This window comes from Theobroma umbraticum, unplaced genomic scaffold (genome assembly GCF_002168275.2).
Source record: "Theobroma umbraticum cultivar Fairchild unplaced genomic scaffold, ASM216827v3 scaffold_30.0, whole genome shotgun sequence".
In the NCBI taxonomy this organism is placed as follows: domain Eukaryota; kingdom Viridiplantae; phylum Streptophyta; class Magnoliopsida; order Malvales; family Malvaceae; genus Theobroma; species Theobroma umbraticum.
This window is the reverse complement of record NW_018397254.1, coordinates 5,047,207-5,072,461: the sequence shown is the minus strand read 5'-3', so window position 1 is coordinate 5,072,461 and position 25,255 is coordinate 5,047,207. Positions and strand designations below refer to the sequence as shown.

General features: G+C 35.2%; 6 protein-coding genes across 9 annotated transcripts in view; 3 read left to right on the top strand and 3 right to left on the bottom strand.

The window, feature by feature from the left end:
* Window positions 1-2,238, top strand: part of LOC110409049 (protein DMR6-LIKE OXYGENASE 2-like) — a 3,014-nt gene extending 776 nt beyond the window's left edge. The window contains exons 3-4 of the mRNA XM_021418269.1: window positions 1,033-1,354; window positions 1,948-2,238. Of these exons, the coding sequence (XP_021273944.1) occupies window positions 1,033-1,354; window positions 1,948-2,199 (574 nt within the window). The 3' untranslated portion in view covers window positions 2,200-2,238. The remainder of the gene's footprint in view (window positions 1-1,032; window positions 1,355-1,947) is intronic.
* A 136-nt stretch (window positions 2,239-2,374) lies between these two features.
* LOC110409040 (O-methyltransferase family protein) lies at window positions 2,375-4,476 on the top strand. The gene is made up of 4 exons (XM_021418257.2): window positions 2,375-3,041; window positions 3,146-3,453; window positions 3,829-3,893; window positions 4,017-4,476. The coding sequence occupies exons 1-4, from the start codon at window positions 2,617-2,619 to the stop codon at window positions 4,317-4,319; spliced, it is 1,101 nt and encodes a 366-aa protein (XP_021273932.1). The 5' UTR covers window positions 2,375-2,616; the 3' UTR covers window positions 4,320-4,476.
* Window positions 4,477-4,632: 156 nt separating this feature from the next.
* LOC110409024 (metal tolerance protein A2-like) lies at window positions 4,633-8,095 on the bottom strand. Of its 2 annotated transcripts, none has more exons than XM_021418238.2 (3): window positions 7,832-8,095; window positions 7,460-7,517; window positions 4,633-6,414 (listed from the first exon to the last, which is right to left on the bottom strand). In XM_021418238.2, exon 3 carries the CDS (start codon window positions 6,412-6,414, stop codon window positions 5,164-5,166), a length of 1,251 nt encoding a protein of 416 aa, XP_021273913.1. In that variant the 5' UTR covers window positions 7,460-7,517; window positions 7,832-8,095; the 3' UTR covers window positions 4,633-5,163. The 2 variants fall into 2 exon arrangements, with proteins under 2 accessions (XP_021273913.1, XP_021273922.1); XM_021418247.2 differs by having other exon boundaries at window positions 7,460-7,509.
* Window positions 8,096-9,087: 992 nt separating this feature from the next.
* On the bottom strand, window positions 9,088-12,244 carry PRPL11 (plastid ribosomal protein l11). Its single transcript, XM_021431033.2, has 4 exons — window positions 11,966-12,244; window positions 11,698-11,870; window positions 11,554-11,617; window positions 9,088-9,480 (listed from the first exon to the last, which is right to left on the bottom strand). Exons 1-4 carry the CDS (start codon window positions 12,198-12,200, stop codon window positions 9,272-9,274), a joined length of 681 nt encoding a protein of 226 aa, XP_021286708.1. The 5' UTR covers window positions 12,201-12,244; the 3' UTR covers window positions 9,088-9,271.
* A 6,817-nt stretch (window positions 12,245-19,061) lies between these two features.
* On the top strand, window positions 19,062-19,553 carry LOC110422628 (E3 ubiquitin-protein ligase RHA2B-like). The gene has a single exon (XM_089785019.1). It carries the CDS (start codon window positions 19,062-19,064, stop codon window positions 19,551-19,553), a length of 492 nt encoding a protein of 163 aa, XP_089641145.1.
* Window positions 19,554-20,873: 1,320 nt separating this feature from the next.
* LOC110414719 (subtilisin-like protease SBT3.9) lies at window positions 20,874-24,546 on the bottom strand. 3 transcript variants are annotated; one of them, XM_021426098.1, is made up of 10 exons: window positions 24,088-24,546; window positions 23,904-23,995; window positions 23,714-23,811; window positions 23,468-23,623; window positions 22,708-23,378; window positions 22,534-22,625; window positions 22,209-22,451; window positions 22,021-22,135; window positions 21,627-21,819; window positions 20,874-21,525 (listed from the first exon to the last, which is right to left on the bottom strand). In XM_021426098.1, the coding sequence occupies exons 1-10, from the start codon at window positions 24,187-24,189 to the stop codon at window positions 20,957-20,959; spliced, it is 2,331 nt and encodes a 776-aa protein (XP_021281773.1). In that variant the 5' UTR covers window positions 24,190-24,546; the 3' UTR covers window positions 20,874-20,956. The 3 variants fall into 3 exon arrangements, with proteins under 3 accessions (XP_021281773.1, XP_021281781.1, XP_089639942.1); XM_021426106.1 differs by having other exon boundaries at window positions 22,021-22,114; XM_089783816.1 differs by lacking the exon at window positions 20,874-21,525 and having other exon boundaries at window positions 21,658-21,800.
* Window positions 24,547-25,255: the final 709 nt, after the last annotated feature.

The following is a 25,255-nucleotide window of genomic DNA, read 5'->3' as shown; positions in this document are numbered from 1 at the left end:
TTTATTAAATAATTAATATAATTAAAAAATAATAAAAATAATTTTACAAATTCATTCAATTTTACTCATATTCTTAATTTTTTTTTAAATTTTTAAATTTCTCTATCCATATTTTTTTCTTTTCTCTGCTGTACTTGTATTGTGAAATTATAAAAAGTAAAGTTTTTTATTTATTTATTTATTTATATTATTATTTATATTTATTTTTTTTAATTCTATTCTATTTGTTCATATATTTTAAGTTTCTATAGATTTTCTCTTTTAAATTTCTACGAATCATCAACCATATTTTTTTTATTATGTAGGTTATATCTCCTACTTGTCATGATTTTTTATTTTTTATTATGTGAATTTTATTTTTAATAATTTTAATTTTTAAAAATTTAAAAATTATTATTTATGTAATTTTCAAATATAAGTTCTAGTGTTGCATTATTAGTTCTTGTTTAAAATATCACTAATATATTATTTTTATTAATCCTAATTATATAAAAAAAATTATTTTGAGTATATGTTTTTAATATATTTTACGTTTTATATTTAGTTGAAAGGAAATTATCTTGAGTATAAGAAGAAATTATTAATTATGTATATCATATTTAATTATTTATATATTATACATTCTAATTTAATATTTAGTATTATAAACTTAAATATAATAAAATAAAAATATTAGATGTTGACTATATTAATTTTTTAATCGTTTATATTGAGAAAGATAAAATTTTGAAACAAAATGGATGATAAGTTTGTTTATAAATAATTTAGTTATTTATATTAAAAAAGATATTACTAAACAAAATTTTCTTAAAACACTATTAAAAGTTTTTTTTTATTTTTTTATTTACATGTTATATAAAATTATTATCTATTATAAATATTTTTTATTATTAATAATTAAATTTAATATATTAATTTTAAAAATTTTTAACTTTTATTTTTTTTTAACTTTTGATCTTCTTAATAAAAATTGATTAACTCTGCTTCTGATTTTAACTGTAATTGAATTTGTCAACATTTGCTTCTTGACAGGGAAGAGGTGGCTGAGTATTGCACTCGTGTTAGAGGTTTAGTGCTAAGGCTGCTTGAGGCCATATCAGAGAGCTTAGGCCTGAAGGGGGATCATATTGATAAGACATTAAGCAAGCATGGCCAACACATGGCTTTAAACTACTATCCACCCTGTCCAGAGCCAGAACTTACTTATGGTTTGCCTGGCCATACTGATCCCAATTTAATAACCATTCTTCTTCAGGATGACGTGCCAGGATTACAGGTTTTAAGAAATGGCAAGTGGGCTGCCGTCAACCCTATTCCCAACACCTTCATTGTCAACATCGGTGACCAAATGCAGGTGAACTTCACACGCCTTGTTTGTTCAAAAAATCATAGGCCAAAATTGGACAGGATGGAGGAAATGGACTTGCCAGCCCAACATGTTAGAGGGTGTCAATTAGCATCTAGCACGCCAGACTGAAACTATAAAAGTTCCCCCTTGATTGAATGTTTATCTGCATCATCTAAAAGATGCATTTAAACAGCTCTAGTACAAAAAGTCACATTAACAATTGTTATAATTATACATTTGGCAGGAGAGACTAACCTCAACACTGAACGAAAAGAATGTCAAACCACCTACACCAGGCCCAACTGCATTTAAATTGTCCCTACTTTCGTACATTTGGTCTAACCTTAGCGAAGAAGACAGATTGGAACTGTTGAACTTTGACAGTGGACACTATTGTGAAGAGATAACAATTACTAAGTTCAAGTTATTTTCACCTAGATTTTTTAAGAATACCATATCTTGTTAGGTGGTCATAGCAGTGTATGTAGGTGCAGAACATAAGGAGTCAACCGTGATTGTTACTTATAACCAAAAAACCAAGGCGACTGCTGCCCTGGATGAGCATAAAAATCCTAACGAAGTTCTAATTTCTGTGATAGGTAATTAGCAATGATCGTTACAAAAGTGTGCTCCATCGAGCTGTTGTAAACTGCAATAAAGAACGAATATCCATCCCTACCTTCTACTGTCCATCAAATGATGCTTTGATAGGCCCGGCTATGGAGTTGATTGATGATCAGCACCCTGCAGTCTACAGAAGTTTTACCTATGGCGAATACTATGAGAAGTTTTGGAAGAGAGGACTTGCAACAGAATGCTGCCTGGACATGTTCAAAACTTCAACAACTTGATCTATTGTCAAGATTTCCTATTTCACATTAAAGTTGAGACTTCCACGTCTTTAATTAAGTTCAATGTTTGGCATTTCACCATTTGGTATACAATTCCAACTTTGCAAACAATGAATATCCTGATACCTTGAATAGCTGATTAAAATCTGTCTAGATCGATGGAGAAAAGTCAAGCAGTCAAGCATAAGGCGGCTTGGAATTGACAATTTGAAATTGAAACTATGACAAAAGAAGGTCATTTCAAATCACTGAACCGAAAGTTCATCATTTGCGCTTAGAAAATTAAAAGAAATAAGGTTGAATAGTCGTCTGTAAAGCAAATATAAAACCGAAACTGGATGTAAAAAGGCGACAACTTCGGTCTGCGAGACCTTCAACGACGTTGTGGTACCTTCACCTGATTCAATTCAAGACACCATGAATAATAAGGAAAGCCAAGCGAGAGTATCAATAGATGAAGAAGACAAACAGGCCCAGCAGTATGCCATGCAACTGGTTAGCGCATCGGTGATGCCCATGGTATTGAAAGCAGCTATTCAACTTGGTGTGTTTGAGATTATACAGAGGAACGGTCCTGGTGCGCTGCTCTCAGCTTCCCAGATTGCATCCCAGCTTCCGACTCAAATTAATCCTGATGCCCCTTTGATCCTTGATCGCATCCTCCGGCTTCTAGCTAGCTACTCCATCCTCACTTTCTCTCTTGTCACTGACCACCAGGATGGCCAGGTTGTTAGGCTCTATGGTTTGGCACCAGTTGCCAAATACTTCAACAGGAGCCAAGGTGGAGGATCTTTGTCTTCTTTGTTAGACTTGTTTCAGGACAGAGTCTCTTTAGATCTCTGGTAAAACACTTTGAGAATGCCTATTGCCTCCAATGTTGTTTTCATCACTGCTTTATATGTTGCGATTTCATTTCTCAAAATATTTCACGGTGAAATCAAAACAGGTACCACTTGAAAGATGCTGTCGTAGAGGGGTGGTGTCCATTTAAGGAACATGGGATAAGTTCCCTTGAATATATGGGGAAGGATGCGAGGTTTGGAGAAATCTTCAGGGGCTCTATGATAGATTTCAACGGTATGTTTGTGGAAGAGATGCTGAAAACATACAAGGGCTTTGAAGGCTTGAATTCCTTGGTTGATGTAGGCGGTGGCAATGGGTCTATCCTCCACAGCATTGTTTCCAAGTACCCTGCCATTAAGGCTATTAATTTTGATTTGCCACAGATTATTGAAAATTCACCCTCCTATCCTGGTATGATCATTCTACAAGTTGCATATAGTGATATCAAGCATCTAGGATATATTAATTTAGACCAAATAATATTTGGCGTTGGTCTGATGTCTGAACAACTGCTTCGTTTCCTCTCACAGCTCTGTTCTGTTCAAAGCATTTATATAACCTTCAATTCATCATTTCCCCTGCTTTCTTATACACGCCACTTCTATTTCCATTAAAGGAGTCCGAGCCTCCGGGTTGAGCTCCCTTAAAAACCTTCAGCCTTCAGCTACAAAAAAGAGAACTGTAGAGTAACACTTGCTATTGAACTAACAATTTACAACTCCTGATAAGTCGTTAGATAAAATTGTTCTAAATGTTTGGCGATTAATAAATTTAATTGTGTTGTAGGCATTGAGCATGTGGCAGGAGATATGTTCGACGGAGTACCAAAAGGAGACGCCATTTTCATGAAGGTTAGGTTTTGACGATCATTATTGCCTTTCCCTTGCATCGTACTTCACATAACTAAAGAGCCCTCATGAGTAATATCACTTCAACAACCCAAGGAGTTATTGACTAACACGGGATTTTTGCAGTGGATAATCCATTGTCTGGACGACAAGAAATGCCTGGAGTTACTTAAGAACTGCTATGAAGCGTTACCGGCCAATGGGAAAGTGATAATAGTGGAATTGGTGATCCCTGAAAGTCCTGATAGTAGCCACGTAGTTAAAAGCGTATATCAGTTTGAATCGTTCATGATGAACTTAAACGGAAACCAAAAGGAAAGGACAGAAACAGCATTCGAGAGCTTGGCGAAAGGAGCAGGCTTTTCACGTGTTCAAGTGGCTTGCTGCGTCTGCAGTTTTTCAGTGGTGGAGTTGTATAAAAGCACGTGAGATTTATTTGGAAAAATATTGTTAATTGTGCTTTGTTACTAACTAGCGAACATGATAAAACACTGGAGTGAGACTTACAATAAAATGTTCACCATACTTCCATTCTCATCTTGTACTATTGAATATCATACATATATAAGCCCTATTTTCATGGAAATTTACTAGTACCTCTTTTCCTAACTGTATATAAACTTAGTTTTTATTTAAAATAAAGGGCTTCAGCCCAAAATACATTAAGATATTGCCAGAAGAGAGTGAGCTGATTGTGAAAGCCCACTGGCCTGCGGATCACCCTCCCAACAATTTGCTAGGTAATGGGAAATTTGCTAACACGAGATGCATATATCACGAAAAAAGTGCTCTATCTTACATCATACAGGAATGAAAAGTCCTGAACTCTTTGTGTACTGCACACTCCCATAAACGTATTTATGAAAAAGAGAGTAATGACCCCGTGACAAGTAGTATCAGAGCGGATTGGACCTCGTCTGATTCACGCCAAGCGCCCGAACCCAAGGGAACTCAGGGTAGGCAAGGTGGTCGACCTCAATGAGGATGTTGCCGGAATAGGGTGGGAGAAAGTGTCGGCGGGTGTACTGCACACTCCCATAAGCGTGTTTATGAGGGAGAGAGTAATGACCCCGTGACACATAGACATGGTTGGGTAGACAAGATAAAGCAAACCAAGAAATTATATAATTTTCCATCTACACATGTATATATTTAAGTAATATGAATCAGCAGAAGATATATAGCTAATGCTATATTTAATTGCCAATGAATTGAACTCTTAAAAGTAAACCAGCCAACAACAGTAAAATTACAAAACTTACTGCCTTATGGATTACTGGCGCTCTATTTGAATAGTCACATGACTAATATTGTATTCTCTCCTGATATAATCTATAACCTTGTTCAATACCATGTCAGCATCAGCTTCATGCTTAATTAAGACATGGCAAGCTAATAACACCTTACCAACAGTTATGGCCCAAATGTGCAGTTCATGTATGGCAACAACCTCATCCATCTCACATAAACCCTTCTCAAGCCTTGTGGCATCAATTTCACGGGGTGTGCTCTCCATAAGAACTTCCAGAATATTTCGCAGCATCCTGATGGTAGTTCCAAGCACAACAACGGAGAACACAAGGGTGCATATCAGATCAATAATTTTCCACTCTGGTTTATACCAAATAATTGCTCCACCAATCATCACTCCAACACTCTGAATGGAATCCCCTAGGACATGAAGATAAGCCCCTTGTACATTGATGTTTCTTACCTTCTTCCGAGGTGCACCACTTTCTAATTTTTTTTCACAATCAGAGTAGTTCTTAATCAGAGGCACAGTGTGGTCAGCTTCACGAGTATGATGATGCTCATCATGTTTAGAGTTTGAGCCATGATGATGATGGTGAGAAGTTATACTTAATCCATGATTATGTGTTTCATTGTCATGGGTATGACTGTGATCATGGTGGTCGTGATCATTCCTGCCATGGCTATGATTATGGTCATGGCCATGGTGATGGTGATGACCATGATCATGACCCAACAGGAGAGCCATAGCAATATTAACCACTAAACCAAATGCAGAAACCACGAACATGAGAAAGCCTTGAACTTCACCATTATCATGGATAAGTCTATCTATGGCTTCATAAACAAGGATGCCAGCTAGAAGCCATATCATCTGGATGGACACAAGGGCACCAAGAATTTCAATCCTGAAGAACCCATAAGATTGACGTGGAGTTGCCTCCCACCCTGATGCCCAAAGAGAGAACAAGGAGATTGCAAAGGCTGCAACATCTGACAAGAGATGAGCTGCATCAGTTAAGATTGCAAGACTGTTGGCTTTAATTCCTCCAGCTACTTCTACACTCATAAAGACAATGCAGAGCACTACTGCCATCAAAAGTTTCCGCATAGAGGCTGCACGTTCCTTTGCGTCTTTAGAACTAGTTTGAGCATCAGAAAATCCGCATGCTGCACCTCCACAAATCATACTTCCACCCAGGCTTGTCCCTGCAGCTGGCACATCTCCACGAATTTCAATTATGTTGCATTGTTCAGAATTTTGCACTTCCATCTGAAAACAATATAAACAACCACGAGGAAGAATAATTTATTAAATCCACAATACAAAAAGGCAAAATGAATTGGGTGAATCAACAAAATGATTAAGATAGGTTAAAAATCTTGTGTCAGTGAAATACTGCATTATTTACACTTCTAAAAATCTTGCTATATCTCTCATCAAACCCAGCCATTCTCTCTTAGCCTTCTCCTTTCCCACTCTTTCCCATCATATGATCAAATGGTACCTTGACCATAACGTATAAGTGCCCAGAAAAAGTTTCAACATGTCACCATTTCTTTAACCAAAATGCAGCACTACATAAACACTCCATCATCTAATACCCTCATTATGCGTCTTACACACAATTGCTTCAGTGTAAGAATTTCCATTACATATGGCAACACAATTTAATTAAAATGTAGCAAAATTTGCAATCCTAGCTAGTGATTTATGTGTTGGAGGAATCAAGAAACAGCAAATCACCATCGTCACTGCCAAGTCATTGTACATACTAAAGTTGGCAGGGAAAATTGCAAAAGTTGGGGAAAGTTGCAGAGATGCAGGTGACAGGCAAAAGGGAAACTCTTATCAGATTCGATACATATTGCATTGGTGTTTCTCTTTCTTTAAAAGACAGCCACACATATTTAGCCTCAAAAGCCTTTTATTAAAACAGGGGACAGAAATAAGAGAAAAGGAAGACTTTAAGTCTGAGGATTCTAGAATTATAAAAAATAAAAATCATTCAAACAAACTCAGCTCCATACATCACAATTGCAACCCACATCTTATTTGAATCAGTAGAAACTTCACAAGGGAATTTTCTATACATATTTTCACACTCATGCATGCGTACATACACCCATAAATATACTTGTATGTATATATGCTTGTAGCAGTTCTAAATTCTAGAATCAAACAAAGATAAGCAGAGATTACAAAAGATGATTATTCAGAATCAATTTCAAAGGGAAAAAAAATTCACTTATCACATTAAAATTAAGAATTTTCAAAAGAATCAGTTGAGTTATTAAATAAATGAAAACAGAATTACCTTCCGTAGTTGCTCCTCCTCGTTTTCAATTGCTCAACCTTCTTTGATAACTAAATCCCTAAACGCAAGGTGAAAAAGTTACGTTTGTCTTTCTTTTTTTTTTTGCTTATCACTAAGATACCGTAAATAATGAAAATGAGAAACCATTAAAAATCGTAGTTTTTGTCTTGGCATTCAAAGAAAAACCGGTTTGACTGGAGACTTCGAGAAATCGCCTTTGTGACAATGGCTTCTTTTTTTCTTTCAAAGATCTGGGAAAAGTAAAATTAAAACAATAGGACGAAGAAGAAAACCCCAGAATCCAAACACATTCAACGGAATAAAACCAAATTAAAAAAAAAAAAAGAGAAGGAGGAGGAGGAGATAAGGCACCTTTAATTAGAGGAAGCGTAGAGGTTCTGAAAGTAGCCAGTGGCAATGGCTCCACCAGATTGAGAGGTTAATTGCAATAAATGCCAAGAAGAAGAGAGAAGGGAGGAGCAATTTGTTCCAGGAGAAACAGAGGCTGGAATAAATTACTTTAGTATAGTAACAATTTATTTATAGATTGGAGTAGCGCTATGCTTTTAGCTCCACAATTTTGCCGTTATTTTTATATTCTCTCTCTCTCTCTCTAGGGTTTCATAGCAATGATTGGGCTTGAGAGTATATGCTAGTATTGAAACCTCTTGTTTGGTAGTCATTCATTGCAGCCCTGTCAACAACATTACGATTTTATCCTTTTACCCCTATTGTTGCCCTTTCCCTCATTTTTCTCTCGAGGTCTTTTTTGGTAATGTAAGTCGGAATATTCTTCTCTTCCTATGGTATAGATTTTTCAACCTTGTTTAATTATCAACTTTTCTTAGATACGTTGTGTTTAGGATTTATCATGTAAATGCAAAATCCTAATCAAAAACTAACATCTAAGAATGCATTGAATATTCATATATTCTTCTACTTTTATTGCCAAAAGAGTAAAAGATGTCAAAATAAGTGTTTTTAATTATTGTTATAATGATAATAAGGTGGCGGAATGTATCAATGTCGGGTCAGAATAAAAAATATAAACTTTACCGAGATAAGATAAGGAGAAATTCCTGCAGAATATTGAAAGCACGCGACTGACAGATGTGGAAAGCTTTTCGATAATTGGTGGCGTACGACACTCACTGGTGGTGACAGCGCTCTCCAATTCGGAAATTGCTTTTCTCGAAAACTGACCATAATTACTTTTTTTTTGTCACACTTAACACGTGTCTAAATCTGCGTCAAGACTCAAGAGTGCTGAATGCCCCCTAAAAGATTCAGTATCTCCATTGACGACGCTGGTTAAAATGCTGATTCCACCGTATTAAGATATTTCTTCCTTGCATTAAAATACTTTATGAATGCATTCTTTCAGAGTTAAGAAATGACAGAGAATTATTAGTAGCAGCATCATACCATGGAGGAAAATTTCAGTTGAGGACCACAAGCGGTGGAAAAGTGGAGCCCCACTACAAATCACAGAAACTGGTGGGTGGTGGCAACAGCCAACAAGGTTACTGCTTAATGCTTATGGCGGAGCTTATAACGTTAAACGGTTCCGTTTCCACAAAATGCACCGAAGCTCACCTAAACCGGGCCTGGAGGCATGGGAATTGGAAAGAGATTTTCCAATAAGAAATCGTCATCAGTCAGATACTACACTTCTGTACATTACCCAAGAAGACCAAAATTGAATGTATGATTATTACACATCAGGATTTTCAATGAATTTCTTACACAGGTGAGATACGAAATGGTAATAGTAAATAATGCTACAGATGATCATGATGACAAAGTAGGCGACTACACCAGTTCCTTCTTTTTTGGTACAAGAATGGGTGGGTCGACATCAATTCCCATATTAGCAGCAGTGCCAGCTATGATTCTCATAGCTGACTCAATACTCGTACAATTCAGGTCAGGTAGCTTTTCAGTAGCAATGGCACGTACTTGGTCAATGGTGACCTTCCCCACCTTCTCTTGCTTTGGGTCTTTTGAACCTTTCTCCACTCCTACATCACCAGACATTATAATCAAACATTCAAACTGCATTATTTTTCAAAGATGGATATCTTCTTCGTTTTTCCACGTGGGAACAAATGGTCTATAGTATTTATCCTCCTATGTCTTCCATCAATCATAATTTGATACTAACAGACTCATCTTTATGGATAGGTTAAGTAGGCATGTAATCAACTATGTACAATAACTATTTCAGGGCTGTTAAAAACTTTCATTCATCTTGACCCAACGCTACACACTTAAGATGATCGACCAAAATGTACAATGTCTGTATGACTTACAACTTGTAATCTGATCATAAATTTACTGGCCGTATGGGCCACAGAATGAAGATAAATCCATTGACAAGCAAAGGATCAGCACTGTTGCAAGGTCTATGTTCAGAGAATCAATTCATATTAACATCAAACAAAGTTTGGTTTCGCTTTAGTCAAGCAAATTTACTACAATAGAAGATTAGGCTCTAATTGGAAATCAAACAAAGTACCACCTGTTTCTAAGTTTACTTTTACTTTGACATGATCCAAGATTGCATTTATTACCAATTAGAACAATTAACATGAAGCAAGGTGTGTTTAGCTGACAGTGCATATCAATATGCAACTATAACAAGGTTTACTTAGAGGGAGAAGATTGGTGATATCTACATGGGTACTATCTCTGAGCATCAGCAACAATGTAAAACATCTTTATACAATTTCTCCTTCTCTCACTCAGCATTCAGCATAAAGAGCCCAGCAAATGACACAATGTATTTTTTTTGCTCCAAGATGCAAATAAATCTCAGATAATCTAGCTGAATATAAATTCAAAATACAAAATAAGGACTGAATTAAAAATGTTATCATGGTGACACCTGGACATTTGAAATTTTCACCATATTTGGAAGTATAACATCTCTGTTGCTATCTAAAATTTTTTTGATTCCTGCTTCTTTGTCATTCCATGAACCTAAATCTCAACACAATTACTAATGCTGTTCAACTCAGTGCTGTGAACTGAATGTCAAAGAACCGTGCATAACACAACTATTGGTTGCAGTTAACTATTATCCCAAGACAGATTTTCAAGTTGCATACAAAAACACCCACCATTGTTTTACCAACTGCATTTTAATCTATAATAACATGAGTAACATCACGTATTTTGAATTAAAGGTATTTAACTTCCCAAAATGCCTGAGCACTAATTATTGTGCAGAGTCACTGTTAACAACTTGGTATACACATAAACTTGTAGATGTTTAAGTTGCCAGACCATTCAAAAAATTGGTGGATTCAAACCCCTTAAAGAACAAACTTCCCACAATAACTGGGTTCAACTATTTTACCGAGAGCAAGAACCTAAATTCAAGGAAAATCAGTTGGATGGGAGTTGGCAAAAGTTTATTGATAAAGGATCAGATTATCAAGTTTGGTTAAGACAGTAACTCAATTGAACGGGGGACAAAGATTAGAAGTCCATTTCTTCTATACTTGTACAATGCCAAGTCAATAATCTGTTGTTATATTGATAGAAGGATATCTGTAATTGTACACGAAACAGAAACACTAGCCCCCACATGCTTCATAACAATAATACTAGGGTCAGCAATGCCAACATAAAACCTTGGATTGGGAACTGTTGCTGCAGCTCTGTCAAGAAGAGCAACAATGAAGGTTATGTTGCACAGACCGGTGATACAGCCAAGACGAAACTTGGACATCTCTTTGAAATAAGTCGTTGGGATAAGGGATCAGGTTATCAGTTTACATTAAGTCAATAATCTGATATTCTGATTTCAACAATTCTTATGCACTTGTATCATGTGAAGACAAATGTTTCATACTTTCTGCGTTCTTGTTTAGGGGATCATGTTCAATTAAGAGGCCACCATCAATGTGAAAAACTTTGTAGCCAAAAAAAAGAAAAATCAAGCATAACGTATGGGAAAAGCCAATACTAAACCAGAAGACATGAGTTTTGGTTATCCCTCATATTAAATATCCAATGACCTCATGTATAAAGAAAATTAACGGTACAAATCTGATTACTCATTACTGAGTGATAATAAAGAAGTATACCTGCTGCCTTAAGTAACAGAACAGAAGCAGGGGGTGTCTTTAGAATGAAGGTGAAGCTTCTATCCTGGATAGCAATGAACAAAGGAATTCAGGCATATTCTTTACCAGCAGTTCAAAATTGAAGAAATAAAGAAAGAAACCCACATCGTAGACAGTAATTTCGACAGGGATAATGTAACCAGCTTTATCAGCAGTTCTAGCATTGTAATCCTTACAAAAGGCCATGATATTTACACCTTTTGCTCCAAGAGCCGGTCCAACAGGCGGCGCTGGTGTCGCCTTACCTGCCTCCAGAGCCAACTTTATCAATCCAACCACTGCAAAAGAAAACACACACAAAAAGCAAGAAATGTCAGGAAATACAGAATCGGGTATCAAAGGTAATGAAAGACATATACGTATTCGTATGAACCTTTCTTGGCTTTGCCGCCGGGTTTAGGAGGAGCCATGGCTATGACAGTTAAGAATCTTGGAGTAGAAGAGAGGAGAGGGGATTGTTTTTTGTTGAGGAATTGGAGCGAAATGTTGGGGTTTGAGGATAAGTTGATGGGGGAAGGAAAAAGAGTAGGGGAAAGCTTGGCATTGTCGATGTTCCCCGGACAAAGGGAAGAGCTGAGATGATGAAAAGTGGATAAAGAGGCTGCCATCGAGAGGGAGTGGCGAGGGAGGAAAGAGAGATGCGAAGGAAGAAAGAGAGTGAGGGGGTTTTTGGATAAAACCCAGAATCCTATCTTCAAAGACTTCAACCTGGGCCTCAGGTGGAACTCAATTAACGGGCCAGATTTCACTCAGACCAAACACTGCTCTTGGGCTCACTTCTTTTCTTTTGGGTCCTTACTTTTGGACTCACCGCTTTGGGCTTCATCCGTCCAATCTACAACAAAAGATAAATGAGGGGTGGGGGAGGTACCGTTGCATGTTTTCATTAAAATTTACTTTTTTTATAATATTTAAATCATGTCAAAAATAAAATAAATATAAGAAATAAATTTGAAATTATTTTAAAATAAATATATTATATATTTGATATGAAATATATTGTTTTGAAATATTTAAAAGATATAAAAAAACAAAACTAATAATAATACATATAAGAAGATTTTGATTTCGTCAAAATTATTACAGCTCTTGATATGATTTAACCACAGTCACAAAATCTTATTTCATAATAAATGGGTAAAAATTACTTTAAATATTTCAATTGAATAAATTTATCTTTTTTCTCTTAGTAAAATGGCTTTAAAATTGTTTAATTGAAACCGCTCATGACTTCTACAACAGATTTGCATACCGCAAAGGGTTTTAAAGGGCAATAAAAATATCACAGAAAGATGGTATGCTAGAGGTGTTTCTTTAATTTGGGTGAACGAGCATAATAGAGAGAGAACAAAATGGTTATTTCACGTGAAAAGAATAAGATAAAAATAATTATTATGTAGTTTGGTTAGTGAAATAAAATCACTATTATAACTCATTTCGATATTTTATTGATAAAAATAATTTTGAAATAACAAAAAAAAATGTGATATACAGATAAAAATATATTTTATTATAATTTGATTTTTAATTTAACATATTTATTTTTTAAAAATTTATTTAAAATATTAGTAAACTTTTATTTAAAACTTTAATATAATTATTTATTTTTTAAAATACTAATAATTTATAGTTTATTTAAAATATTAATAATTTATCATTAAAACATTAATATGATTATTTTATTCTTTATTTTTTATTTTTAAAATATTAAAAATTTAAAATTAATATTTTAATTTGTTTTTTAAAGTTAAAATATTAATATTTGATAATTTATAATGAAATCTTTTAAAATATTTTATTTTAAATTCATTTGATTTTTTTTTCTTCTCAATTGGTTATTGACGTAATGGAGCTATGGAGTATCTGGTCATTGGATCTGGTCATTGGATCACCAAATCAATGATTCTCACAATCAGGCTATGGAGTGTGAAATCGACATTTCTTTCAACTAAATCCGATTGTAGAGTACCAAATCAGCACTTTCCACTACCAAATTCGATCGTGGAGTGCAAGATCAGCACTTTCTATGACCAAATTTGATCATGAAAAGCATTAGTGCCACTGTCGCCTTTTGATGATGGAAAAAATTTAAAGAAAGAAGGAAAGAGACAGATGAGTAGAGAGAAAAAAATGTAAAAAATAAATAAATTTTATGATCTTATATAAATAGTAATTTTTAAAATTGGTTGAAAATATTGTTATTTAATAATTTTTTTAGCCTATTCCTGTACAATCAGAATAGCCATTGCAAAGGGATCGATAATGGCTTTTTCGACTTCTCTGATAATGAACATTTGGTGAACCAAACACAATCTCTATTCCATTCCCGGCCACGCAGTGAGGAAGGTTTAAAAGAGGGAAGATTTAAGAATGAAGCTAACTAGAAAAGGGTGAGACACCCCGCGGTTGTACAACTGGACTTCTCAGAGCAAAATTAATTATGAATCATGGGTTGTTTCTGCTTTTGTCGAGGAACATGATCATATATTAGGGCACTACAAGAGAAATGCCATATTTTACCAATCACAGAAAAATTGGTGAGTATTAACCTAATTGAAGAATTTAAAATATCCTTTTTTGTCTATTTACTATAAGCCCAAATTATTTTACAAGTATTTCAAAGCATTAAATTCTCTTTATCATGAATAAATGTCCACCAAAACAGATGAAAAGAAAATCAAGAAAATATTTACACTAATGCGTGACGGGTTGTACTAGATATGCGACCCAACCAAGGCAAAGATTAATGCACCAACATCTGGTCATATCATCTGCAAACTACAAGACTTTTAAGGGCCGCCAACTCCTATCAGAAAATTTGATCGCGTGAATTAGCATCAAGCTCTAATTATAACTTCAATAAAACGCCTTGAATAGAATTTGAATTACATATGCTTTAAGCATGCACTACCGAATAACTAATTATAGTATTAACCAAGAGTGGCAAGGTTGAAGACAATATTCAATGAGTACCACTACTTTTTTTTTTTTTAAAAAAAAAGTTAAATTCATTTCCATTGAAGAAGGGGTGATCCCCTTGTACAAAGAAGGGAAGAGGTCTAGAACTGAGGAGACATCAGCCTCAGCACTTTCTCAACATACTGGTTAGCAAAAATTGCCAGAATTTAGTACCCTATTTCGCCACACAAAAAACTATACAGTAATCCATTTACCCCTGCAATTAACATTCTAAGAGAATGACTACTACCCATTAGTGGCTGAATAGCTTCAAACACTAAAGCTAAATATTTAAATGAAGCTTTTTTTTATTGAAACTAAGAAAGTGAAGTTTTTTTTTTATTGAAGTTAAAGAAGAAAGGGTAAATGTGAGAAAGAAAATTTATAAGAAAATTAATAAGTGGATATTATAAATTAAAAAAAATTAGTTTTATATATATAAAAAATAATGGTTGAAAATCATTGAATACATATTATTCTTAGTTAGATTGGGAATGAAAGAAATAGTTGAGAATTAATATTAAGAGAATTGGGAAGTGATAAAAAATTGATATTTGTTAATCAAATAATTAGGAAAGTGAGAGAATATGTCATTTAATTAATTATTTTGATTTTTACATGTTTTTAATTAAAAATGAGATAAATAATGAAAAAATCATAAAAATGTGAAAGTGAGAGAAAATAGATATTTCTTAAGCATAAGAAAAAAAAAGTAGATATTTAATTGATTATCTTAATTTTTATATATTTTGAATGTAATTAATTATATTATTATTATAAAATTGTAAACCTATTAGAATTTAAAGTCCTTGTTTTGGTGGCTTTACGCGGCTGACAACGCCTACAACATAATTGAAACAAAAGCTTTTGCTTTCTCTGCATTTCAATTATATGTAGATCACTTGTGGTTCAAGGAAACCCTAAAACCCTGAGCTTTTTAGGATACCTAACCACTTCATTTGCCCAGTTATTTTATCTACGTAGGTGATCCTATTTTCTACAATCTGTCTCTGGTAAGTGAGAAAAGGGAATTAATGGGAGGCCTGTGCTTTCCCTGTGTTGTCGTGAAGACAACAAATATGAATTCCTTTCTTTTAACACTCTTGTTTGATCTCCTAACTCGTTTCGCATTCATGTTAGAAGAGGCACTTGTTCACCTGGGTCTGCTCAACCCAACAGAAGAAGCTCATTCTGCCGATCCATATCCCACAAACTATGTACTTTCAATGGACAACCGATCTCCTTCCGTCCTTCCTGCAGCCCCAGTCCAAGTCGAGACAACATTGATTAAAAACAGCGCCCCGCTGGTCGTGAAATATGGCAATTCCATCCGAAGATCCGAAGTGGAAGATCATGGTGATGAAGATGATGTCATATGCGCTGTATGCTTGAATTATATAGAGAAAAGGGACGAGATCAGAGAGCTTAGCAACTGTTCTCACTTGTTTCATAGAGAGTGTCTGGATACATGGGTTAACAAAGATCAGGTTACTTGTCCTCTCTGCCGTTCCACACTGTAGCAGATTCAATGGGTCATGTAGACTTGCTTATGAGTTTTGAAATTGTAAATGTTTATGTGATGGAAGCAAATTCATAAATTAAAGGGTTGTTTCTATGTGTCTTTTACCATTTATTTGTTTATTACTAGTGGGAATTAATTTATCTGTTTTTTTCTAGGTAATTAGTATATTCAAATGTTTTTTTTTTAATTTTTTCGTGAAGTAAATCAATGTGTGGATTGGATGGCCACTCATCATAAGAATTTTCCCTTAAAATTATATATTATGAATTCTCCACCATCTAGTTTTAGTACAATTTTATAGTATAAGTGTTTCTTGATTTAAAATGATGTATTGAGTTTTTTTATTTTTTTACTATATATAAAAAAATTAATAAGGAAAAAAACAAAGAAATGGAATCTAAACTTCAGAATGAAAATCTCCCGGCCCCAATAAATGTCCCTTTTCCTTCCCTTTCTACGATATTATGTCATGCATCTTCTCTTTGGTAATGACACTATGACTTATTTGGTTTCAAAACTTATTGTTTCTCATTCATTAATTTTTTATCTTTTTTTCTCTCTCTCATATGTCCTCTTTCTCTCTTAGAAAACTCTTTTTTTTTAATTAGAATTCTCATTTCTTTAAAGAAAATGAACAAAGAAATGACGCGGTCAAATTACAAACAAAACCAAAAGACTTGCTTTGGCATTGCTCCAAAAGAGTAGATTTTGGAGTTGTCTAGGAAATTCAGTTCAGTTTCGTATTAGATTAGTAGCGTGGACATGTTCTTTCATTAATTTATGCATCTCTTTTGAGGGAGTCTAATTAAGCTTTCTCGTCTGTGTATGAATTCATTCATGCAATGTCAAGATAATTCTATGCCCACATTTTTCTCCGTCGTTCTTCTGGTTTGTTGCTTGTGCCTTCAATGCTGTTATACCTAGGAAAAACCTGGTTAATTTTCCTTTATCAGATTATAGATGAACCAAAGTTAAGATCAAAGCCAGAATAATAATCTTGAATAAAATTCTTTTTTTGAATATCATCTTAATAATATCACTCAAACAAAATTTTGAATCCATCCTTATCCACAAGGTCAATAAGATGCTACCAAATCAAGGCAAAAATCAAATCTAATTACTCCTCCAATGAGTTGTTGGTCGTATTCCCACAGTGGAGCCATATATTTAATAGAAAGTTTCCAGTGGCTTTTCTTTGTGTACAGCGGCTGCTGTTCATTTGATTCCGCGAACTATTAGACTTTCTTTACTTTGAAAACGACCATACGCCTTCTTTTCATTCTTGCTTGTTGCTTTGCACCAACGGAAAGACGTTAGTATAAAGATATACAATTCGCTGGCACAATATTGAATTGCCCTCAACTTTATTGAGGCAATATTATTTAATATGCCCGAGTGGTGCCCCGTTTTGAGTGTCTTTTTCTTATAAAAACTAATTTTAAATTATATAATATTATAAATAAAAATAATAATAGCCAAAAAGAGTAATTTTAAATTTAAAAAAATTATAAATAATAGTAATAACAATAAATTAAAAATAATTATTTTAAAATATCAATAATTTTAAGAATATTTTCCCATGTTTTACTAAGCAAAATTTTTTTAAAGTAATTTTTAATTTTTAAAAACATTTGATTTTTTATATCTTAATATATGTTAAAATTAATATAATCATATTTTGTTAATTACGATAATTAATAGGGAAATAAAATTAAAAGTAAGAAAATTTAATATATTAAAAGTTATTATTCATAAGCTACATAATTTATATGGGTAGCTAAATAAATAAAAAAAGTTACATAATTTATTCAATAAAATTATTAAAATAAAATGACCCTAGCAACCAACTGGTTTCTCTAAACCCTCTCTCCCTTACTCGACACCCGGTGCCATTCCCTTCGCCTGCCTAGACATTTACGAGAGCGACTCCCTCTTTCTTTTCTTTTCCTCTTTTCTTCTCTTCCCCTTCCTTCCACCACCAATTTCCTCTCTTTCTTGCAAAAACTTAGCCACCATTCTTCACAAAGTGCAAGGTCTCCTCCACTCCAAAAACTGTATAAATACCTCAAAGTCTATACTATCCGTATCATCCGTCTCTCTCTAATAAAAAAAACATTTTTTTTTGTTTCTCTAATTATCCATTGAATAAGGTAATTTTAATTCAATAATTCTCATTTAATTTTAGTTTTGTTTGTATTCATTATGCATTCATGTTTTTGTCTTCTGCAATAAGTGACATGAAAAATAAATAATCTTTACTAAATTGAATCTGGAAATATTGATTTATTTTGTATTTAATGTGTTATTTTTGATCTGGGTGTTTTTATTCTTCCAAAGGTGTTAGATTAAGTTTTAATGGACTGTGATTTTTATGGATTAGATAGATTCCAGCTTCACAGGTCGCTGAAGACTCTGTTTTCTTTCTTTTTTTTTTGTTGGAATGGTTTTTACGCTGCTTCTTTACTTGTTGATGTTTTCTAGAGTAAGACTTTTTTTTGAGTGGGTTTTACTTTGCCTTCTTGCTTGTTGATGTTTTGTAGACTAAGACTTTTAGAGTAAGATTTTTTTTTGAGTGGTTTTTACTTTGCTTTCTTGCTTGCTGATGTTTTCTAGAGCAAGACTCAATTAAATGATAGCTACAGCACGCATTAGTTTTAGATGTCGTATAATGAAAATACCACACATGCATTGACAAATCAAATAATACCAAACATATACTGGACAAATGTCATCCAAAAAGAGTCTCAACGTGGGCTTGCTTTTAAGTATGTTATAGATAGTTAAGTGCATCATTAGATTGAAAACATATGGAGTATACTGACAAAACAAAAAAAGCCATCGCTGCCTCCTCAGCCATTTTGTTTCTTTAACTGGCCAACTAACACTTCTGGAAACATAAATAACCACTTCGATTATTTCAGCCCTTCTACCTGCTCCTTGTTTTCTCCGATCTCTGTCTCGGAAGGCAAAGCGCTTTTCGCGTCTTACCATGGAGATGAAAAAATGCACTGCCCCTACTATCTTCTTGCTAAACCTGGTCAACTACTTCAAGTTCTTGTTCAAAGAGGCATTCACTCATCTGGGTCTGCTCAAGCCACCACCAGAACTAGAAGAAGATTATTATTCTGCTACTTGTTGTAACGCTTATGTTCTAGTGATGGATGGTCGATCTCGCTCACTAGTTCCAGTACCAATCCAAGTTGTAACAGCGATGATTAAGAAGAGCCTACCGGTTCTTGAGTATGGCACCTTCATCGAAAGATTTGGAGATGATAAGCAAGTGGAGAACAATACGATTTGCACTGTGTGCTTGGATTCTATGGAGAAAAGTGAGGAGATCAGAGCGCTTTGCAAGTGTTGTCACGTGTTTCACAAGGAGTGCCTTGATACATGGGTAAATGAGGGTCAGGTTACATGTCCTTTGTGTAGATCCACGTTGTATCCAGACTGGATAGATTGGACGGCCAAGTTAGGTTCATGAATCATGTAGAATTTTTGTGTCAAACTTCTAATTATGCAATAGATATTAACTTTAGTGCTATGCTTATGGGTATATATTAAATATGGACGTGCTATTAACACGATGCGAAACTGATATAACCTATTTATCGCAAAAAATAATTCAGATAGTTAGAAAGAGGAAAAAACAAGGTACCAAAGTGATGTGTTTTCGATTCCTATTTTCCTTTAATCAAAGAACAAGATGCTCTGAAATCTCCTCAGCTGCACCGCATCTAAGAATCCCCTCCCCCTCCCTGTATCTCTCTCTCTGGATATATTCATTTCAGTAAAATATATAATAAAGATTCCTTCGTGCTAGCATTAAACCGTAGCCATCACAATTTCATTGAATACGTTCGAAAATTTGGATTACTAGCAAAGAATTCAAATTTTTACTAAGTCTATCATGTTAAGGTCACATATCGTTTCTTCAATCCCAAGAGTTAATTAAGTAAGTTAGGTTTTTTTAAAAATCCTCAATTTATAAGAAAATTAAAAATAAAACACAAAATGTATCATTATCTCTTTTATATTTTGAGAGAAGCCATGAATAATAGAGCTTCCAAGTGGGTGAGGAGGTTCAAGTGACATACTGTCATGGCTGGACCACTCTATGATATTTCCAACTAAGCAAGCGATAAAATTACAAGTTGAGGATATGTCAACAAGGCTACTCGTTTTGATGGGGGTTAAAGTGTATATCTATCATCTATCATCAATCATTAACGGTTTTTAAAGCAAACCTAGATAAACGTCGACTATGCTTTAATTAGTTTATAATATTGCAAACGTCTTCTCCAAGTACACTCCCATCTATCAGCAATTCTTGAGAATTAAGAAATAGATATAATAGATATTTATTCAACAGCTTGATTTTAACTTGATAGAAGACTCAAGAATGGTTTGAAGTACAATCGGAATTGAAAAATTCTAGAAGGAGGCTAATAAGTTGCTTGCAAATGGATGGATGCATGCCTGTTCTGCTGCAACCAATAGGCTTATAATTACTGACATAATGTCTTAGTCTTTTCTGGCTCGGCTTGATTGTTAAATGTTCATCATTGAATTGAATTGAATTAATTTCTCATCGTAATTGATTTTGCTTTGTTGTTTTGTTTTGGTTTCTAACGACCGTCGGCTATCCTGTACAATCCAGCAAGGCATTTCGGCATAGAACAAGAACAATAAGGTCAGTAAGCTTGTCTAGAACATGCTAATTGTCCTATGAATAATTTGAATGTAAGAAATGTTTAAATCGATAAGCTCCATGTTCAATTGCTCATGGTATGTTCTGCCACAAGAAGCTCTTTTCATAAAGTTGAAGCTGATTTGCTCAATTTTTATTTTTAGTAGCAACAGTTTCACTGGATGCCATCTTAAATCTTAAGTATCCACGTATGATTCAAACAAAATAGCTCGCACTGATATAGGACTTCGGACAATATGCTTGCTATCTGTCCAAATCAGGCTCCCAAATCTGTAATCACCATATACTCTCTTAGTCGAAAAGAAGGTTACTTTAAAGGGTAGAATTTGGGTGGTTTTGTTGAAGCTTAATATTTGGGGCTCTACTTTCACCTTTATGCCTTGTGGAGCTTGCATTATGGCTTTATACACTGAATCAACGGGTCCGACATTTGTTACCGTTCTCGTCACTGTTACTTTCCTTTTGAGGTTTGGAACGGTGATGGACGGAAGGTTGAGGTTCAGCACCTTAATTCTGCTTTTGGTGCAGTTGACTTGGGTCTGGGTTAAACCTGTGACTGCCTTGCTGCTGTAGCCAGTACCGCAAAGGAACTGGACATAATCCTCTGTTCCAGCGTCATAGATGAGCCCTGGATCAACTGCCTTGTTAGGATTTACAAGTCCACCACCTATATCAAATGGGTCTGCTGCCTTACGAGTTGAGCCCTCCTCTGCTATATTTGACCCATCTGTTCTTGTTTGGGAAGCTGCAGTTTTGCACTAATGGTCACACTTTTGGAGTCAAAAGATCCTGTGTTTTTAAAATAAACGAAAATTTAAAGATGGGAAGCAGAATTAATTGATTCACCCGTGGTGACTAGAGCTGATCTTATGGCGGCAGGAGACCAATTCTTATGGACAGATTTGATTAGAGCAGCTATGCCTGCAACATGGGGGCAAGACATGGAAGTTCCTGACATGAATTTATATCCACTGCCTTTTTCTTTCCCAACTGGTTTACATGCTGCTAGGATGTCCACGCCTGGTGCAGCAATGTCAGGCTATACCATGATTGACCAAGAAAAACATGGGGTTTAGGAGATAAAACTAAAATCTTACAATCAAAGAAGAATTGAGGGAAGGAACGACAAGGGTACAAACAAATTCTTGAAGTCGGTTATGAATTAAACGAGGGTCAAGAAAGTATTTCACTACATTGTGTCTAGAAATGATGATAGGAATTTATAGTTTGTTTCATATACCTTCAGCACTGCTGGGGATATTGAACTAGGTCCTCTGGCTGAGAAGTCTGCAACTCTAGGAGATACCCATTTCCCAATAACTGTCTTTGGAATACTTAGCTTGGCAATTGGAGACCTTAATTAAGAGATGGAAGAAGTTAAACAAATCTAAATGTTAAAATTTGGTTTTCACCTTGACTCATCTCTACCTTGCTTTTCTTATGTAGGAAAGTATCCGTGTCCCTACTTCATAATCTACTTTAATGCATGGTATATGCTGGCACGAGCCAAGCCCATCACTCCTATACTGTGCAAAAATAAGCCCAACCCCTCCTGCTTCCACCACAGAAACTGCCGCAGAAGGCATGTCCTGTGTACTTGATTGTGCAAAACAGAGTATGATTTTCCCTGCTGCTAACGTTGCATTGAGACTTCCTGGTTGGCAGTCCTGGCTGGAAGAAGTAATATATCACACAGGATGTAGGAAAAAAGAAATATAAATCTCATACAGCAACACCAAAAGAGAGGACTGACGCTGAATCATCACTGGAGTTTGCAGCAATGCGATCAGAGAATGTAATGCCAGTGAACCCATGGTTATGTATTCCAGTGTCAACGGATTGCCCCTGCGAGACACGAGATAATAACAACAAAAGGGCTCATAAAGGATTGCATTGTTTGACTAATCTACTGCTAATGACCATTTACCCAGAGAGTGAGGTTATTTCCAAGTGTAATGGCTGTTGCGAAGGCCCTGTCTACGGTAGTAGCTGCAACATTGATAATCCAGGGAGCAGTGTTCTCAACTGTCATTGCCGTCGGACCATCATTCCCTGCTGAGCAAGCTACGGTAATGCCTTTTGCCGTTGCATGGAAGGAACCGATTGCAATCGAGTTACGTTGATCCACATAGAAGTACAAAGGTATAGAATTGCCAACGGACACGGATAGGATATCTACTCCATCTTGTATGGCTTTGTCAAATGCTTTCAGAAGATCAGCATCAGTGCACCCTCCACGTTCAAATGCCCAACAAGCCTTATAAACTGCCAAGTGAGCTCGAGGAGCTCCTCCCCTGGCCAAACCTGCAGCTAGTCCATCATAATTTGCGTTTTCTACAAAATTACCAGCTGCTGTGGAAGCTGTATGGGTGCCATGCCCAGAATTATCTCTTGCCGATAGAAACTCCTCTCCATTACTTATATTAATGGGCGTTTGGATTTGAGCCAAGATTCCTTTGATGAACCAGCGAGCTCCAATAAGTTTCTTGTTGCAATTTGAGGAGTTGAACAGCTGTCCCTCTTGGCATATTCCTTTCCAACGAGATGGAATTGGACCCATGCCCCTATCCTTGAAACTCTCAGATTCTGGCCAGACTCCTGCAAGCACGTTTTCCAAATTTATCCAAGTTTAGGAGCCTTTGTTTTTTTTTTGTTTCAAGACTTCAATTAATGCAGAGGTTTATTACCTGAGTCTATTACACCAATTATGGTTCCTTCACCCATGTTGCTTTGAGTTAAAAGATTTTTTGAAGAATGATATTTTAGCCCCATGAATTCCCAGCTTCGGGTTGTATGAAGCCTGTGTATGCGATTAGGAATCACTTGGACAACACCAGGAAATGCTGCAATTTATAAGGGTAACTTTTTTCGTTTTAGCTGCTGTAAGAAAACAAAGCAGCCAATACAAACTGCCGCAAGAAATTTAAACACACCTGCAATTTCCTCTGCCTGAGATTCTGTCAACCTTGCTGCAAACCCAGAAAAGCCATGTTTATAGCTGTAAAGCATTGAATTTTTTGCTGCTTCCTTGCTGTAATACAAAGAAAATATTATTGATTTATCAATAAGAAAAAGAAGCAAATTCTTTCTTTTTCCGTTGAAATTTGAGAGTAATTATGATACCTTCCCAGCAAGGTGGACAGTATTTTGTGGTGAGACATTTTGGTTGTTGCTGGATCTTCATGCTTTTTCTCGCCCATGTACACAATATGCACCTGTGACATTGCATTTAAGTGCACCAGAATTGAAGTAGGTGAAAAAAAAAAACATTTGACCTGAAATTTTGAAGGTGCGTGCTTATACTTACGTTACTTTTGGCGGCCTCAACACACTTGGGCAAAAATTGAAGATGAGATTGAAGTGAAACAAGAGCAACAACGATAAGCAGGTTTAGTTTAGTATCCATCATACCGTTTTGCAGAAAGATGAAAGAGCTTTATCAGTTCCTTGGGATTTTCAGTTATTAGAATGTAAATTATTAGTAAGATTTAAGGTTGACAAGGTAGCCATCCCTGCATTCCTGAGCAAAGCTTCATCAACACAACAAGGGGCACATACTTTTCGACCACCTACAATCTTTATGCCTAATCAACGAAAAAGCAAGAATATATATGATCGTGGGTACTGATGGCTTAGAGGGGAAAGATGCCTGAGCAAGAATTCGCAGTGTAGAATATGAGGAACTGAGAATCGCGAATAACATGTGAGACATATCTTATTTGATCACTTTGCTGTAGTGTGAGACGTTATCATTTTTACATAGAAAGCTTTCCTGAAAGGTTGAAATGATCGCTTCATCTACCTTTTTTCTTTTATCTTTTCCTATTCGTCAACTAGCTGGTACAGTAGGCCATAGATGCTTTCAACTACCATACTATGAAGAACAATCTTATAGATATAATTTTGAAAATTAAGTGACTCTGTTCTTTCCATCCCTACTTTACTGGTTGATGCACACAAAGGGCAGAAACTTTAATTGCAGAATTAAAAGTTTCTGAAATCTGTGTAATGTTTGTGCTGCTAAGCTGATAATCTTCCCAAGAATGATGGGATGTTGGACTCTCTCTATTTTTTATTTCTCAGTCGGACTCTGTCTATTAATATCCACAATCATTTTAGCTCCTTTTTATTCGGAGACCAGCCGTGAAGATTCCAATCCCACAATTTGCAAAGTGGTTGCTTTTGCTTTTGCTAGCTTTTTCCTTCTGTTTCTCTACTGTCACACTGCATGTTTCTGTTTAATTAAACTAAAAAGGCACCAAAGCTAAGAGGGAAAGGTACTACTGCGTCTCAGCCATACATATGAGTAGAGGTGTAAAGAGGGATGACAAACTGAACTGGTGCCATGAGTGGGGGTTGAAGAAAGTTGAAATTAAAATCTGGCTCTGATGTGAATGAAAACGCAATTGTTAAAATTTATATAATAATTTAAATTTAAGATTTTTAATATTACGTAATTTAAATTTGAAAAATTA

Coding starts and splice junctions, on each gene's coding strand:
- LOC110409040 (XM_021418257.2), top strand. CDS start 2,617: ATGAATAATAAGGAAAGCCAAGCGAGAGTATCAATAGATGAAGAAGAC. Junction 3,042..3,145: donor AGAGTCTCTTTAGATCTCTG/GTAAAACACTTT, acceptor AAATCAAAACAG/GTACCACTTGAAAGATGCTG. Junction 3,894..4,016: donor GAGACGCCATTTTCATGAAG/GTTAGGTTTTGA, acceptor GGATTTTTGCAG/TGGATAATCCATTGTCTGGA.
- LOC110414719 (XM_021426098.1), bottom strand. CDS start 24,189: ATGATGGATACTAAACTAAACCTGCTTATCGTTGTTGCTCTTGTTTCA. Junction 23,996..24,087: donor TTGAGGCCGCCAAAAGTAAC/GTAAGTATAAGC, acceptor GCAATGTCACAG/GTGCATATTGTGTACATGGG. Junction 21,526..21,626: donor ATCAGCTCTAGTCACCACGG/GTGAATCAATTA, acceptor GCAAAACTGCAG/CTTCCCAAACAAGAACAGAT.
- PRPL11 (XM_021431033.2), bottom strand. CDS start 12,200: ATGGCAGCCTCTTTATCCACTTTTCATCATCTCAGCTCTTCCCTTTGT. Junction 11,618..11,697: donor TCGAAATTACTGTCTACGAT/GTGGGTTTCTTT, acceptor ATTGCTATCCAG/GATAGAAGCTTCACCTTCAT. Junction 9,481..11,553: donor TCTGTTACTTAAGGCAGCAG/GTATACTTCTTT, acceptor CTGGTGATGTAG/GAGTGGAGAAAGGTTCAAAA.
- LOC110409024 (XM_021418238.2), bottom strand. CDS start 6,414: ATGGAAGTGCAAAATTCTGAACAATGCAACATAATTGAAATTCGTGGA.
- LOC110422628 (XM_089785019.1), top strand. CDS start 19,062: ATGGAGATGAAAAAATGCACTGCCCCTACTATCTTCTTGCTAAACCTG.